Genomic DNA, 16718 nt, shown 5'->3' with positions numbered 1-16718 from the left:
ATCATTAATCAACAATGTTAGCAATCTCTCTGGCTATAAAATTAATTGGACTACATCTGTGTTACTTGGACTCAATAAATATATCACAGAGAATATGTTTAGCAAATGTCAGTTTCAACGGCAATCAGAACACACAACAGGGACCTACTGAAATTATTTTTTTGCAATTTTTGCAAAAAATGCTATTTCAGGCGGTGGGCTCCATGAAGAAGCATGGGCTCCACACTTTAGGTGAGCTCCCTGAAAAAAATGCTTAACAAAAATAAAATTCTGGCTTCCTCTAAGGAGCCTGCAGTCCTCATGGCCACTGCAGCCTCGCCACACAGCCCACCAGGGGGGAGAGGATGAAGAGAGGCTGCTGGCATGGCAAGATGGCTGCCAGCTCACCCCTTGGCAGCAAGAGGTGGGGCCTTATGGGGGACAGTCCTCACAGCTAATCAGCAGTGAGGAGGGGTGGGGTAGTATGATGGACAGCCCTCACAGTCAATCAGTGGCACCAGGGCCCTTTGGCTAGTCAGAGGTGTTGGGGGCTGCCATGCTCTGCCCACAGAAATGGCTGCTGGCCCTGAAATCTGCATGTGAAATTGGCCAGCAGCTGCCTCGAGTTCTGTAGATCACTACACGTAAATTTTAGGGTACTGAAATATCCAAGAATATTAATGTTATTTTCTGCCAACATTTTGAGAAGATTTGTTATATTACAGGATCTGAACAATTGGAGCAATTTGTCACTATCCTTGGGTGGGTATTTTAATATTTTAAATTAGGTGAAGTAAGGCATTCCCCTTTTTATGTATTATGTAACCTACCAGTTGTAATCCCCCAATCCCTTTTTTTTTTAATCAGCTAAATGTTCAACAGGTTTGTGTGTGGGGAAAGGATAAAAGTCTCAACTTGCATCAAAAAAGATGTAATTACCAATTAAAATGGGTGGCTTCCTTCCTTCAAATATTTGACAATATCACAATGCCTTCTTGGTAAGTCAAACTATGGACTAGACTAAATGACTGACATAACTGGTAACTCTCCTGTATGGGTGGCAATTTAAAAGTTTCCCATCTCCATTATCAACCATCATAAACTCTATTTATCATCATCTTTCTAACTCTCTAATCCTTACAATTTTTGCAGCTCAATAAACTTGCAAACCTTTGGCAAATTTATTTAAGTTTTATCCTTTGTTATATTATATGGTCTCAATTTGGGGCAGCCCCTTTTTGGACTGTGGATCCCACAAACTGAAGTGGAGGAAGTGGATGGATAAGGGTATTGTGCATGTAGAACAGCTTCTAATAGGACATCATAGTAAATCCTTTTTTGAGTTATGTGATGAATCTGACCTTCCAAAAATAGTTTAGTGGGAATATCTCCAATTGCATCAAGTGTTAGAAAATTAGTTTGGACCTGAGGCTTTAGATATAACAAATATTCCAGATATACCATATTTACCTGAATCTACAATGATTTTGAATTTAAGATGTTCTCCCAATAATTAGATTCTATATACAGAAAATTAACACATTTGTTATACTTTTCCTTGTATAGAATTTAGTTAGCCACACGTACACTGACATTGGAGATTTCCATTTTCAGGATCACAGATCTTTAGGGCAGACCACACCACTCATTTTCTTTTTCTTAACTGTGAAACTACAAGAAACCTTTTGTGAACGATTTTTAAATGCTATAACCCTCATTGATACGTGCTAGCTGAAATTCAGAACTTTACAGAGTGGAGTCTGGATGAGAGATGGAAACATAGTCAAGGTATTTTTGGAATGTAAATTCATCCATTAATAAAATGTATGCGATGCACCATGTGCACATGATGATCTCCCCCCCACATTTTTTTTTTTTGCCAAAGGCTTAAGTCAGACACCTCTGTTCCCTCCCAATTGACAGGGTGCGTGCACACTCACTTTCTCTCTTTTCTTTCTCACCCTGTCTCTCTTTCCCCCCCACCCCTGTTAATTTAAAAGTGCAGGCTGCACATTTTGGGGATCTGGTATAAAATTCCTCAGATACCACTGCAAGTCCAGTTCTTTATAAGTCACACTGTGCTGCCCAGTATCCAAGGTCGTAGGCATGGGCAAATTTAAAGCTGCATAGTGTAGCTCAATGAAGGGCTGCATGGCATGGTTTTAACAGACAAGGTTTCTTGGGTGAATTTGATATCTTTTATTAGACCAACTAATGGTTTTAACATGCATTCACATTTGGATGCAATACAAACCAGGTACAAAGAGTTCCACACTGAAGTGACATTTTATCAGGTGATAAATTGGTTGAACATGTGGCATGTTACAATTTATCATGTAATTAACATGTTAATTGGATGATAAATGTCCACCAGGAGTCTCATATGCACATAAGACAAAGACTCCTCCTTTCAAGGAACCATACCAAACTCAGACCTGCTCACTCGTTTCCTCTACCCCATAGCACTAAAGTTTCAACTGTGGGAACCAGATTAGACCCATATTTCCTTCTAGTCTTTGTAATCTTGCTGGTTTGGAACAAATCCTTGCTTTGTCTGCAACTACACAGGGGTGCTTCAGCTGAGCTACGTTTTGCAGATGTGGAATGGCCTTTGCTTTACCATGGCACACCCTTCACACCTTTTTTCATAACGTATATTTTTGTTGGTGGTTGATAATTTGTGGTTGAAATGGGCTTGCATGAGTTGTCTGATTTTTAATTGTGAACTGAAAGAAATACCAAGGAATTAATAGAACAAGGTACTACAAAGGATGAATATAAATTCAAAGAAAGAAAACAAATAAATATCTGTTCTCCTCTTCCATATATTAATTTCTTACTACTTTGGTTTTTTTAGTAAGAGATGTTTCCCCAGTATAACTATAAAATTCTATTGCCATGAATATTTCTGGTTGAGTTAATTTGATGGAAGCTCTGTTTAATCTTCCGTCATGTTCTGTATATATATCTCCAGTGTTCAGTGTATTTTCCCCTTCAGGGCAGAGCTAACTGATAATTCTTGAGATAAGATATGAAACACGTTGACAAAATATAGCCAGTCTGCCATCTCTTCAGCGTCCTTCTCAGACACCATTCCACACAAATGGCATCAGCAAAAGGAATTCAGTATGTTACTATTTTAACATAACAGACATCTCTAGTGGCCCAATCCGTAAAGAGGTCTTAGAGTAAAGTAGTAGTGCTAGTTTCATCTAAGGCTGGGACTCTGTTTTTAAACATTTTCTATAAAGTTATAGGACAATGCCAGAGACACATGCCTGAATGACTGCAGAGAACAGGTAAGAAATATAGATAGGATTCTAGTATGAAGACCTATAAAGTGCAAGCTTGTTTTTTTCCTTTGCATTGGAAATACCCTGAAGACTGGATTGCACCTGCCCATAATCTTCAAATCTTTTCTTTATCCCAAAGGCTTAAGACTTTCTTTAATAAGAAGCAAGAATGTTTTATGTCAAAGTTTAGAACTCTAGTAGTAAATCATTTTATGACAAAAAGCCATCTAAAAATAGGATATGTATATCAGACAAATTTAGTGCCTTGACTTAGTGGAGATTCTTCTACTCTAAACATACATGAACTTCCATGAAGCTATCTGTGTGGCCATTTGATGGGCTTCCTAGGACCCTGACCACACCACTTTTCTCTCTTCCCTATATTTCAGGCCTTCTCCTTCTATCTTTCACTGCCAAACCAGCCATTGTCTCTCTTTCCCCTGAACTCTTACACCTCATTAGTAGACACAGATGCAGATATTTCTTTACATGCAAGCACCTGCCCTCACATCCTTGGCATCCACCTCCAAGTCAGAATTCCTGTCATGTAGCATCCCTTTGTTCCTACCAGAGCAAAAATAGTAAAAACAGAATTGGTACATATTTTAATATTTTAATAATATTCAGATCTGGTTAATACAATTTTTAAAATCCATATAAATAAACAATCAATGACAGTTTAGCATTGCATGGTCTATTCTTGCATTGTAAATGTTTACTGAATTATAATCAATAAAACAGATTGCTTTCTTACTTAAAAGTAACTAGTCGATATATATTTCTGTCTGGTGTAGAATATAAATAAAATGCTTCTCTGCATTTATTAACCAGATACAAAGATGACCAGCATTTGTCTTGTTAATATACAGCATGAAAGATCATCTGTTTGACTAAAATGGTTTCCAGTATCTCCATTCCAGTTTTGTACATGCATAGCTTTGATAGACTATTCTCTTGTGGTCACAGGGGCCGGACAGGAAGTACTTCTAGTCCTGAATTGCAACAAAAGAAATTTAGGTTGGCTGTTAGGAAGAACTCTAACCAATCAAAGAAACTTTGTTCTATATGAGCACAATCCTTTCAGACAAGTTTTATTTACTAGCAAGAATGAGGGGTTGGGGGAAAATACTTCTATCAGTGTAAAATAATTCTAATCACACCTTGTTTTTTAACAGAGCTGTAGGATTGCCTTTTTCATTTCTTTCTAATGATGAACAGCTAAACTCATTTAATAGATATCAAAGTATGTTTTTAAAATAAACTATGCCTCTGTATGACCAGAAAGCAATTTCAAAGAATCCAAGAAAAGTAAGACTGGAAGGGAAATTCAGAGGTCATCTAGTCCAACAGTTAAATACAGGTACATGGAGTTAAGCAATTAAATCACAATGGTTTCATAAGATTATTCAGTAGAAGTGTTTTTGCACACTTGAAATGATATTCTGCTCTCAAACTCAGATATGACTCCCATTCCTAGGTACATCTCAGTCAGGATAAAAATATTTGTCCGAACCATTCTAACCATACATCTCCCTTATTCTGAGTATCAACCCTAACTTACGATTGCAAATACAATTCTTGACAATGTGCTCTCTTTTTCTTAAAATACACAGATACATGTTGTAATCTTTATATATGAAGGAAAATATTTACAAGAGCACTGTTCTCACAATCTGACCCATACATGTGAAGCAGCAGGTCCATGATTTCAGTGATACTCAGAACAGATATAAGGGTCTGGACTATATTTTCCAGGACTTGTTTAGACAGAGTTGATCCTGTCTTGAGAAAAGGGTGCTAGATGACCTCTTGAAGCTACCTTTATTCCTACTCACTTCTAGAGCAAATGATATCAAAGACCCCATGGTTTCAACTGACTTCAAAGAGCAAAGTTAAGTCAACAATGAGCCCTTGTGAAAAATCTCTCTGCCATTTACTTTCATTGGTATTACAGTGGGTGAAGTTATATATTACACATAGACCATACTAAGTGACCATGCCCCTCACTCCAGAGCAGTGATACAGCCCAAGTGTCCTGGCTTCTAGCCATACCCCTACACCTGAGCCCTCTAGTGGCAAGTCAGAGCTGTGCAGGCAAGAAATGGTATTAATCTTTACCATGTGACTGTTCACTGCACATCCAAACTTTAACACTGCTTAGCATTCCACAGAGTTAGCATGGCCTATGTGTAATGTGCAACTTCACCCTAACTTCACTCCCAGTTCAGTGCTCTACTTGCCCAGCGCTCACTGTATCAGGCATATAACTTGCCAATCTGCTTCTAGTTCCAAATAGAGACATGTCTCCACCTGCAACACTTGTTAAGTAGTATTTAACTAACCAAGCGAGTGAAGTACATAGTGACAACAGGAATGCATGTTTTAGGCCATACCCTTCAGAAGTGCCAAGTGGTCCCATGTACTTTATTCAAGAGATGCAAAAGCTGTACTTGCATAATGAGCATGTATTGAAAGTGTCTCCACAAAGGACACAATGAAGACATTTAATTATTTAACGCTTTCTTCATATCTTTCCTTGAACTCATAAAACATACTGTCCCCAAGGATGGATTTCACCAATAGTGTCTATTATACAGTATGTGCCAAATGGCTGCACTGTCCTGATTTGGTTTTACACAAGCTGAACTTTACCCCCATCAGACTTTTCAAATTGCTGTTCACATTCAGAAGAGACACAGATAAGCTACTACCCAGCTTCTTTTTGTATAACATTCACCATCTTTATTCATTTGCAACAAAGAATTCTATATCCAAGAGCCTGGATTACTGCAGACCACAATATCCCTTGAACTGTGGTTATAATTAGGCGTCACATCCATTGTAATCCTATGGACGTCATCATGTGGCACTTGCATCTGTTGACAGATCTCATACCAGGCATATCACTGAAATGGCAAGTCTGGAGAGGGCAGCCCACAATAGAAACAATGGCATTTATTTTTGTCCTGTTCCAAGATTGTCTCATAGAAAATATATGTTGCCAACTGCCGGGGCTGCACTGGCTATTATATTACCAGCTTGAACAAAAATCCATGCCCATACATCTACAGCCTTCTCATGGCAATTATGGCAATAGAAAATGTACTTTCTGTAACTTTTTTTAGCACCATGAAAAAAGATTGATACCCTTATATCATTTCATCCAGCAGTCTATCAAAAAAAGTATTTATTAATTATATCAAACTCCTTTCCAAGTGATATTGTTGTTATTCTTAAACTTATGTATCACTTAAACAGTCTCTGCTCTAGACAAGCAATGTAGAATAACAAAGCAACAATACATCTAATCTATCAATCTACTCTGAACTATTAACTTTCCAATGCCCCATGCTCTAACTGGATTGAAAAATCAAATGCGTAAAAGCCCAAGGATGGAACTAATGTGTCTGCTTTAGCAACTCACTTGAGCTTTTCCTTACCAAAAAAATTTTTTAAAGTGGAACAAATCAGATTTACTTCAAACTCCAAATACACCTCCCAAAATCCAAATTCTCTGAATAGTCAGTTTGCACAACAGGAAAACTCTTTTGAAGCAACTGACAGCTTTTGATCCGCCACTCTGTTATCATCATAAACACAGTAGTCCATGTGAACATCAGCCACTCTGCAAAGCATGAAGACTCAAAAAGGGCAGGGTGCTATCATCATGAACTAAAGTAAAAAAATCTAGTTAATGTCACTTGGAAGTACAAAATGCCTGTGTATAAAACAGCACAGCTGGTTCCCAGAACAGCTGTAGTTGTGCAGCACAAATTAGAAATCATATTATTAGGCCCTTAGCTTTTGCTGAACAGATCAAGATGATTCATTTGTAACAGTGAAGTGTTTTCCATGCTTTAGTTGGCCATAGGTTACAGCAAAGTAGAATCATTTGCTCATCAGGTAAAAAGAAGTCAAGCTAAACTAAATTTCAGTGTTGACTGGTGCAGTTTTATTACTGGTTCAGAGGATGCAATTGAAATAGCAGTCAGTATCATGCAAGGACCAGAATTCCAGCTATCCCCATCTCTATCATGTTACTCATGCACATTGCACAGTTGTGTCTGGGTAGCTGCTACCACTTGACATCTAAACAAACAAAACCAAAAAAATAATGGGGGGTGGGGAGGTTTGCAATTTTTTTGCTAGAAGTAAAATGAAATGCTGGCCCTACTGAATTCAAAGGAGAAAGATGACCCATTCATGCAGGGGCAAGATTTCACTATTAGTTTCCAGAGTATCTGTGAGATTCTACTAATAAATTACTCTTACTTTATTAGGGAGTTTATATAGCATTCATTTCTATAATTTTACAAAGGAATCTGTACAAATTCTACAGTTTGTAGAATTTGGTATTACAGTGGGTCAAATCCTGCCTTTAAATACTGACACATGCACTTTGATATCTACACTTCCTCTAAAATTTTCCCTGACAACTGTTCTTATATATTAAGAAACAGAATTTAGTCTAATAGCCTGATGGAGGCTATATTTTGTACTTCTGCAGCCAGCCAGTGACCTTTTTACCCCAGACCTGACAGCTGGGAATTGCAAAAATTAATTTTTGCTTTAACAAGTAACACAAACATTTCAAAAGCCAGACTTTCTATACCCCTATGCAATTTACAGAGAGGTGGTTTGAGCTTAAGCAGTTTCCACTTTTTCATGTGCTAAAGATGCCATATTAGTGATTATCTACTAGAGTATTAGAAGCGTTGACCATGCTTTCAGTAGGGTTATAAATTTCACCAGTGCTCAGAAACAAGAGTACAACTAGCTTCTGTGATGGGACAATGGTCCTCTCACATGCAAAAGGCAGAAACTTTGCTTCTACAGTGAGACGTTCCAAGGATTTTATGAGATTGTTTCTGCGACTTGATGAGAGATGGGTACCTTTCAATCCCTAAGTCACTGAATAAAATGAGCTTTTAAAACTAAGCCTGAATATTACTCCAGACAATATTTTCTCAGCCAGATTGTTCAGTGGACCTGTCAGTAAAGTAAATTCTATTCTAAATTAACATAACGGATCACAATTTCAAGAGTGGCCTCTTCAATTGTTTCTGGGAATACTCGTGACTGCTCATGTTTGTTTGCACCTGGATGTTGGGCAATTCCATGCATAACTTCCCATTTATACTTGAAGTTATCTTATTTTTTAATAGCTGCACACCCACGTTCAGAGACCACTTCTTGAAAATCTGGCCCCAAACACAATTTTAGAAATCCTGTCACCCATCAAGAGGTGAACATGAAAATACTGAAACACTTGTCACTAGAACTAGGGACTCCTAAAGTGAAAGAGCATTTTATAAGTTATGTATGCTTTTTAGCTATGTTATATAAAAGAACAGTTGATAACAGATTGCAATACAAAATTAGAGAAGCTGATTCCCTAGTGCACACCCACTGACAATTCCAGATGCAGTATTATAATAAGGAGGTGATAATTATTCCACATACACAGACACACACACAGGCAGTTTATCTCCTGACCTTCCTTTGCTGTTTCTCCCATGCTGGGTCCAGAAGCAGGTCTCTGTCCCATTCTTCCTCTTGGATCATGTATTCGTCCTCTTCGTACTGGTAGTTGTACTGCATGGTTGTTTCTATCTGGTTCATGTTGCTTAAGGATCAGATTCAGTTCTGTGCCTGTTCTGGGATTTTAAAGAAATATTTTACTTTTTGATTGGTGTTATGCAGCAGTGGTTGGGGGAGTGGGATTTCCTTCTGCTTTTGAAGCAACAAGATGTTAATAGTGACAAATCTTGTCTCAGGAGTGGCTGAAGCTGTTAGGGTGCAGGTAGGAGCTGACCTGTGGTGACCTCCACTCCCTCCCTCCCTCCTTGCTGCTGCCGCAGGTCCCTGTGGCTGAGTCCCCAGAGAAGCTCCGGCTCCAGCTCATTGCTGCTGCCTATTATCCCCACTGGCTGTCACATGGCTCAGCAGCCTGGAACATCCTCCCCTCTCTCTGTCCCCTGTTTGCAAGCTGCGAGGCAGCTGTCCAGCCTGATTGGCTGAAGCAGGATGATCCATCGATATAAAGAAGCGGGTGCAATTTTTGTCTTTGCTATGATGTGCTATTAATAAGTTACACAACTACATTTCAGTGTTTTATGGGCAGTGAAAAGCAAAGTTTTATCTATAGGAGGGAAGGCTCATTATAAAAAAATATCACCTCTATGTACAGTATCTCTTCAGTGGTTCTGTGGCTTGCATTAACATCTCTTGTGTTAGTGCGTATGTATGTGTGCTTGTGTATGTGTATAACTGTGTGTAAATGCATGTGTTATGGTATATAAGAACTGTAGGATATCTTTTTTTATTTTGGTGGGTGCATTTTGAGGTCAGGGAGCTGATTACAACTTGTACATTTAAAAATAAAATCTAGCTGACAATGCATTATAATATGGTACCTACTGTCCTTCCATAGCTGCCCAGCCCATGAGTCACTTCCTTTTCTACAACGGGGAGATGGGCAAAGTGGGACATGATGAGCCAGTGCAGAAAGTCATATACACCAACAGAAAAAATAACTTACTAAATAGAGCAGGCTTGAAACACAAACCAGAGAATAAAAGCTAGATCTAGCAAAGTGCCTCAGCTCCTACTGAAATGAATAGGGAAAAGAGAATGCTTAGCCCTGGGCAAGACCTAGCTGCAAATGAGAACACATACATTTATAAAGTCAGGTGACTACTGAGGCAAGAGCTTGGCAAATATCTGGTGGAAAATTTAATGAGGAAACTCTTAACTCTCTGTATACTATAAGGCAAACACTGGAAAGGTAGGACTGTCATTAGAAATGCAGGCAGACACATCCCATGCTGACCACGTCATATCATTTTAGTTTTCTAGAGGGCAGCATTTCTGCTGGGAATTGGCAGCTTTACTTTGTTCTATATCTAGTCTATTACTAACACTTACCCAGGTATCTAAAGCAAAAGTCATCCCTGTGCTACAGTTTGTATTGGGCATAATTCTGCCCTCTGTTACAAGTAGAAAAATACTAACCTGTACTGAGAGTCAGTCGTAGATTAACCCAAATAAGAGGTCAGATTTGGGTGGTAGGCCTCCCATATGGAAATATGAGTGATATGCAATGGTGAATAGCAATTATTTGGATAGCACGTATCCAAATTCCAACTTGCTGCCGTGCCATTTCTACTTGACTTTCATAAAGAAAAAAAATTTAAATCCTGTATGCCTAGATAGATAGTAAATAACCTATGAGTGTAACTTTATGATTGCAAATCTGGATGCACAAGGCAGTCAGGAAATGAACATTTAACATTCTCACAGCAACTCTTCACTCCCCTACATTACTACATTTACTATAATCTAAGATTAACATGTAATGGTCTAAGCAAAATATGCTACCTGGACCAATTCCTCTCTCACCTAAATCACACGGATACACTCATAATTTACTTCAAAAGCTGAACCCATGTTGAAGGTTAAGGGTGTGCTTCTAAATTAGGATCATAGTGCAAGAAGGCAAATACCTTAGGAAGGCTAGAGCCTCTAGTAGATAGTCATAAAGCAACCCAATTTATACATACATATCTAAATATATACATTGTAAATAGATTTTATGATTCTCTTCTTTACTACTGTATCATCACTTGTGCTTCAGTAAATAATTATATAGTAGGTCTGAGTGTTGCTGTAGATGTGATGGTCCAGGAAATGTCTAAGAAAGGACTTCTTGTGATATCTTATTGGGCAAACTGTATACTTTGGAGAGCTGCTGGAGAAATGTTTGAGCACCAAGTGCCCTTCCTTAACTCTAAGCTCAGACTTCTGCAGGCTTAAACCTCAGGAAGGGCACTCAGTCATAAAGTAGGGTTGTAAGGGACCTCATAGTGTCATCTCGGCAAACCCCCTGCTCAAGACAAGATCATTGCTGACTAAACCATCCCAGCCAAGTGCATCTTATCTGCTCTTGAAAACTTCTAAGGAAGATTTAATTCCTGAACGCTTGTCCAACAGCTCTCCCAACTATACAGTTGACCCACTTACCTCTCATAAACAATTATGAACTATAAAGCAAAAAACAAATTTCTAGCTACTCTTTAAACACCAGAGAAGAAGTCTGAGGTTTTGTAGGTACAAAATAGTCAAACTTCTGTTAGGAAAATCTTTGTAGTAAGTAAATTTTGGGCAATCTATACCCCATGTTTTTAGAATTTGTTCTGTAAGTTTTACCAGTCTCTCCAGAAAAAATAAATCTATTCTTGTGTGAGCTGTAGCTTGTAATTTTTCAAATAGATGGTTCTGCTTTTTGTTCCTGCTGCAGGTGCTCTCACTCTGCACACATCTACCCATCACAGCAAGTTTGTCCCACTACTGCCAAATCAATCCTCTTCTCCAACACCCATTTTAGTCTTTGCCAGTCTGCTCCTCAGTTCTACCAACCTCACCTCCTGGGATTCAACCCCCTCATTTCCCTAACCACAGTGGAGTCCCCTCTCCCCTTTGCAGGATGGGACAAGGAAGCCAGAGGCATCTTTCACCCATCCCTTTTATCAGGCTAGGTGTTTTGGGAAGGGGCTAAGCAAGAGCAAAGAAAAATTGATTCTCTGAGCAAACATATAGGGAGTAGAGCTGCTCTGTATTGATGGGCACTTTCATGCCTGCTTCCTAAGCAGCCCAGATTGGCTACCTCAACCCCAAGAGGTGGGCATGTGAGAAAGTAGCCAATCAGAGAGGGGGGGTTCCCCCTGCTGAGCTGGAATAGTTAAAAGGCTGGAACTTCTTGCAGGACTGCAAGGATATCTCTAGAGCTCTCCACTCTCCTGACACAGTTGAAAAAAACATTAAAAGAGCTCGTAGTGTTCTTACCAGGAGGTGACACAGAAATACAATGTCACAGTGTATTTGGGAATTATCTGTGACTGAAATCTAGTGACAAGAGGGCACTGGTTTCTATTGAGGAAACTATAGTGGAATCACTACATCTTCATTTGCCCTTTTAATCTCTGCAGTGTGGAATCATAGGATGCCTTCTGCTACTCAGTGTGGAATAGTAAGGAAGAGGTTTAGTTAGCCATTAGTATTTTGCAGTGAAAGACTGGAAAAGGGGCTGGGTGAAGCAGCAGCTTAGTGCAACAGTCTTACTTCTGGAGACCTAGATTCAAATCATCTTAGCCTGACTTTTGCATTATACCATTTAATACTTTGGCATGAAAGAGAATGGTTGCTAAAGGAAAGGCTTAATGATGGATCAGTCAAAAAGTGTCAACTTTTTGGTCGAGAATTCACTTGATAGTCAGAAATGTATGCAAAGAACTTAGTATACTAAGGACTTGAGACAGAAGAATGCTGGTTTGCAAATGAATGCTACATTTCATTCTATGGCATTAGTCATGTGACCTGAAAGAGAAGAACAGTGGTCATTACTCTTATCACATAACAGGTCTCAAATAATTACATTTACACCGAGTACCTGCTCATACTGGTTAGCTCTGGTTAGCCACCCCTAAATCACTGGTAACCAAGTCGTGTGGAATTCTGAATGCAGTGGTTAATACTTTTTGCAAATAACTGAATCCACTTAGTATATACAATCACTACTGCAATATTTGTAATGTTGTTGGGTATTTGCAAATATAAAAAAAAATGCTACTTTATTTTAAACTTAGTGCATTCCTACACTGAGCCTCACGCATGCCCAGAATAGGTAGTGTGTTACTATGACCTGGCTCGCCCAACATCTGTAAAGATCAGGGACTTTAGTGGGGCTTTTTTGGTGTGCTTTTATTTAATAGCTGAGCCGACTGAATCAGTTTTTGAGGTACTGCAAAACGCACATGCACACTCAGGTAGACACGCCCTGTGAATCAAAAGGATTTTCTCAATTAAGTAGATACAATTTTCACCTCCCTACACTAGCTTTAAACAACCTGTCCCACTGCATTATTTTAATCAATAGAAATTATCATATTTCACTGTATTTTTGTATCCTTTTTTGCTCTTACAGATTCCTTACTGTCCTGTCAAGAATTAACTCTTGCAACTTCTAGTGTTCACCTGATCTTTCAACCAACTAACCCCTTTCTCATTCTTTGTCCTCCAAAGCAGTGTTTCCCAACCAGCGTGCTGTGGCACAAAAGTGTGTCATCAGAAACGAACAGGTATGCCATGGAATTTTGCCATGTCAGTGAGCTACAATAGGTATGAGGATGGGGAATGCCTTAACAGGTGTGCCGTGGAAAATGTTTATTAATGTAAGTGTGCCTTGGGCTGGAAAAGGTTGGGAAACACTGCTCCAGAATTTTAATGATTTTTAAAGGGGGCTGTTAATATAAACTTTGCAACCATGTTTCTACAAGACTGTTTCTCCAAATGAACCCAAATGTATAAGAACAAGTCATTAGTTTGATGATTCTACTAAGAAGATCAGCAGTGAAACAGTTAAAGGTGTTTAAAATTAAAACACTGTTATTAGACTTCTAAGTTAGGATCTTCAATTGTGAACGGAGCAGTGTCTGTCAGAATTGTATGGAGATATTTATAATATTCTTATTAAATTCTTCTTGAAGTAATGTCCTTGAGATAAGGAAAGAAACACACAGAGCTGTAAGATTCACTTCTGGGTTCAAAATAACTGCTGACATTGTTGAAGGATCTCAAAGCATTTTACAAACTATATTTAGGAATAATTTCATCTGCCATTGAAACATAGCTGTGGATGAGGTGCAGCAGGAAATATTTATAGGCTATACTACCAATGCATAGAGCAGGACTACAGAGAAAATGCTGACTGCACTGCCATCACCAGCCTTTGCCAACATTTTGAGAGGGACAAAAGTAGTGTTGGCCTAAAACGAGGGGATGGCCTCCATGACCTTGAATAAGTCACTTAAGGTGAGATGTTCAAAAGGATTTAAGTGGCCTCACTGCTCTTCTTGAAGTGACCAGGAACAATATCTCTGTACTGCCATTTCCCATCTGTAAAACAAAGGAAATAATTGCTTCTGCCTCTTGTCTGTCTGTCTCATCCATTTAGAGCTAAGTTTTTTGAAGAAATGGGTTTCTCTCTCCACATGTGTTTATATGGATTCTGTGTACTACTTCATACATATACTGAAGCATCCAACATAATGAAGAAGTTGGAAGTGACTAGTGCCAATAAAAACCTAGATTACACAGCTCATTACTTCCAGGAATAAAGGGAGCAGTTGGCTCTTACAGTTCCCTGCTTCCTTCTAAAATTCCTACCAAAAGAGGGACAGCTGCTTCTCCTCACACCCTCCTGCATCTGTACTGACTTCACTCTTAGTTTTACAGATATCGCCTGGGCAACTTCAAACATATCTCACAAGGGTGATACAGATAAATGAAGCAAGCACACGTCAGAGACTTCAGAAGTCAAAAGTTCCTTGTCTACATTAGAATTATGATGCCAAAGGAAATGCTATATGCAATCACTTACCTAGTCTATTAATGTGTGAGCACTGCAGTACCACTATACGGACGTCACAATGTAATACACACTATGACAGGTGGGAAACTACAAATAGTGCTGGCATAAGATTGGAAAAAATGGTGAGACAGATCCAGAATTTTCAAAATGGTTCAGAGAGACAAGGGATGGACTCGGGGTATAGAATAGCCTATTAAAAACTTTCAGGAGAACAGTCATGTGTTCTCAGAACCTTGGCCGTGCTCCTGTTCCACATGTTGGCTCAAACTTATCTTCAAAGAGAGTAAGCAAGAAAGAAATTAACAGTTCAAGTGCAGCGCTAAAGCCTCTCACTGAACTATACTGTGAGCACTTCAAGAATGTTAGAAGATTAAAAAAAATCCCTCTCTGAGCCACATGTGGCCTGTAGCCGATAGCACCCTGAACATTTTTTAAAGATGTGCTTCACTGTTCAGCAATGCTGTGGGTGTTACTGAGAAGAGAGCTGTGTCAGGTAACGGTCGACAAATATTTTGAACTAAATCAGAAATTATAGGCAATAACTAACTATGGTGATAAGCTTTAGAGAGGTAGATAGGTGTGTTAGTCTGGAGTCAGTCAGAAGGCAGGGTAAAGATGCAAATAAATACAGAGAGCTTTTGTACAGCCACGTGATCTCCAAATGTTTGACAAGGATTCAAATGCAAGCCTGGTGTAGTTGCTGGCTGCTGGAATGAATTTGGTCTTTTAGTTGATCCTCAAAACACCCTTATAGAATAAGTAGAAGGTAGCAACTTTAATCTGACAAATGACCAAAAGCCAAATCAGCTTCTCATGTACATTAGTATATCAACACTGACTTCAAGTGATTTGCACTGATCTAAGAGAGAGGAGATCAGACCAGAGTAAGGCATTTGAGCTTATTATGCAGTCTTTGGCAAATCATTTAACCTTTTTCCCAATATTCCCTTTGTACATTAGGACAACTTTTACCTACCTCACAGAAATGATGTAAGGGAGAATGGTGGTTAAGCATTTAGAAAATGAGAAGTGATTATATTTATTTAAGCCGTGCATGAATAGGGCAGTGGTTCTTCCAAGGTCACATCTAAATTATTCACAAATGCAAATCATGCACTTCTGGTCCACTTCTGGGGTCCCCCCCATGCTCCTGTGGGACACTTCATCCACCCCACCATCACAGCATTCACAAGCCGCCTGATACCTTGAGGTATGTAGAAAAAACATATAAAGTTAGGTCTATGTCTGAATCGTCATATCTGTTAGACACCGACTCCATGTGGCGCCCAACGACTAGGGAGACGACGATCCAATTGCTCATGGATCCTGTTACTCATTAGCCAAAGCAAGCAGGGAGCAAACACTAGTACACATTGCTCGCAACAGCTTTATTCAGAATGGAGACAGCTTTGGACTAGCTCCCAAATAACGGACAAACCGGGGAGCTGCACTGAACAATAGTTCTTTTCACATTTTATACACCTTGATTCATGCTTATTAACTTTTACTCCACCTCTGTCCCTCTTTCTGTTCCACCCATTTCTCCTCCCATTTCAAGCTCCACCTCTATTTACTGTTTACTTCATTAGCATGGAATTCCCTATGCATTTCCTTCAATTACATGCCTCTCTGCTAAGAGCACATGTGTAAGACTTTGACCCCAGCTTCTTTCAGTGAATTGTTGTTTCTTGCTGGTTCTTTCTGGTTCTTTGCTGATTTCAGCACCATCTCCAAGGTCTTGCTTCTGCTTTATCTCCTGACAATAGCTGCTGGGCTGCATCTTGTTCTTCTTATACAATGGGTTCTAACACTACGACCTTGTTAGAAAACTGCTTACCTAAGTGTTTGCAATGTTATTTTTAATATATCATTCTGCCTTGTGACCAGCAGCTTTTGCTGAGACACATATTAAAGCCTTTATTCAGCTGCAAATCCAGTGCTTCCCAAAATCTAAATAGTGTCACCCTAACAATATCTTTCTGAATCTCTCTGAATCAATTCGGAGGGTTCTGATACCA

General features: G+C 39.1%; 1 protein-coding gene across 3 annotated transcripts in view; it reads right to left on the bottom strand.

The window, feature by feature from the left end:
• Nucleotides 1-16718, bottom strand: part of ACTN2 (actinin alpha 2) — a 129053-nt gene that overhangs the window by 101136 nt on the left and 11199 nt on the right. The window contains exons 3-4 of one of the 3 annotated variants that reach the window (XM_059715677.1): nucleotides 15677-15904; nucleotides 8769-8929 (exon numbers count right to left, since the gene is read on the bottom strand). In XM_059715677.1, coding sequence (XP_059571660.1) covers nucleotides 8769-8894 — 126 coding nt within the window. In that variant the 5' untranslated portion in view covers nucleotides 8895-8929; nucleotides 15677-15904. Of the gene's footprint in view, nucleotides 1-8768; nucleotides 8930-9087; nucleotides 15646-15676; nucleotides 15905-16718 lie in introns of those variants that run through there. The other 2 variants (XM_059715675.1, XM_059715672.1) reach the window with 2 other exon arrangements.

Source organism: Alligator mississippiensis, chromosome 1, assembly GCF_030867095.1.
Source record: "Alligator mississippiensis isolate rAllMis1 chromosome 1, rAllMis1, whole genome shotgun sequence".
In the NCBI taxonomy this organism is placed as follows: Eukaryota; Metazoa; Chordata; order Crocodylia; family Alligatoridae; genus Alligator; species Alligator mississippiensis.
The sequence above is the reverse complement of the archived record's forward strand: the minus strand, read 5'-3'. Positions and strand labels throughout refer to the sequence as shown.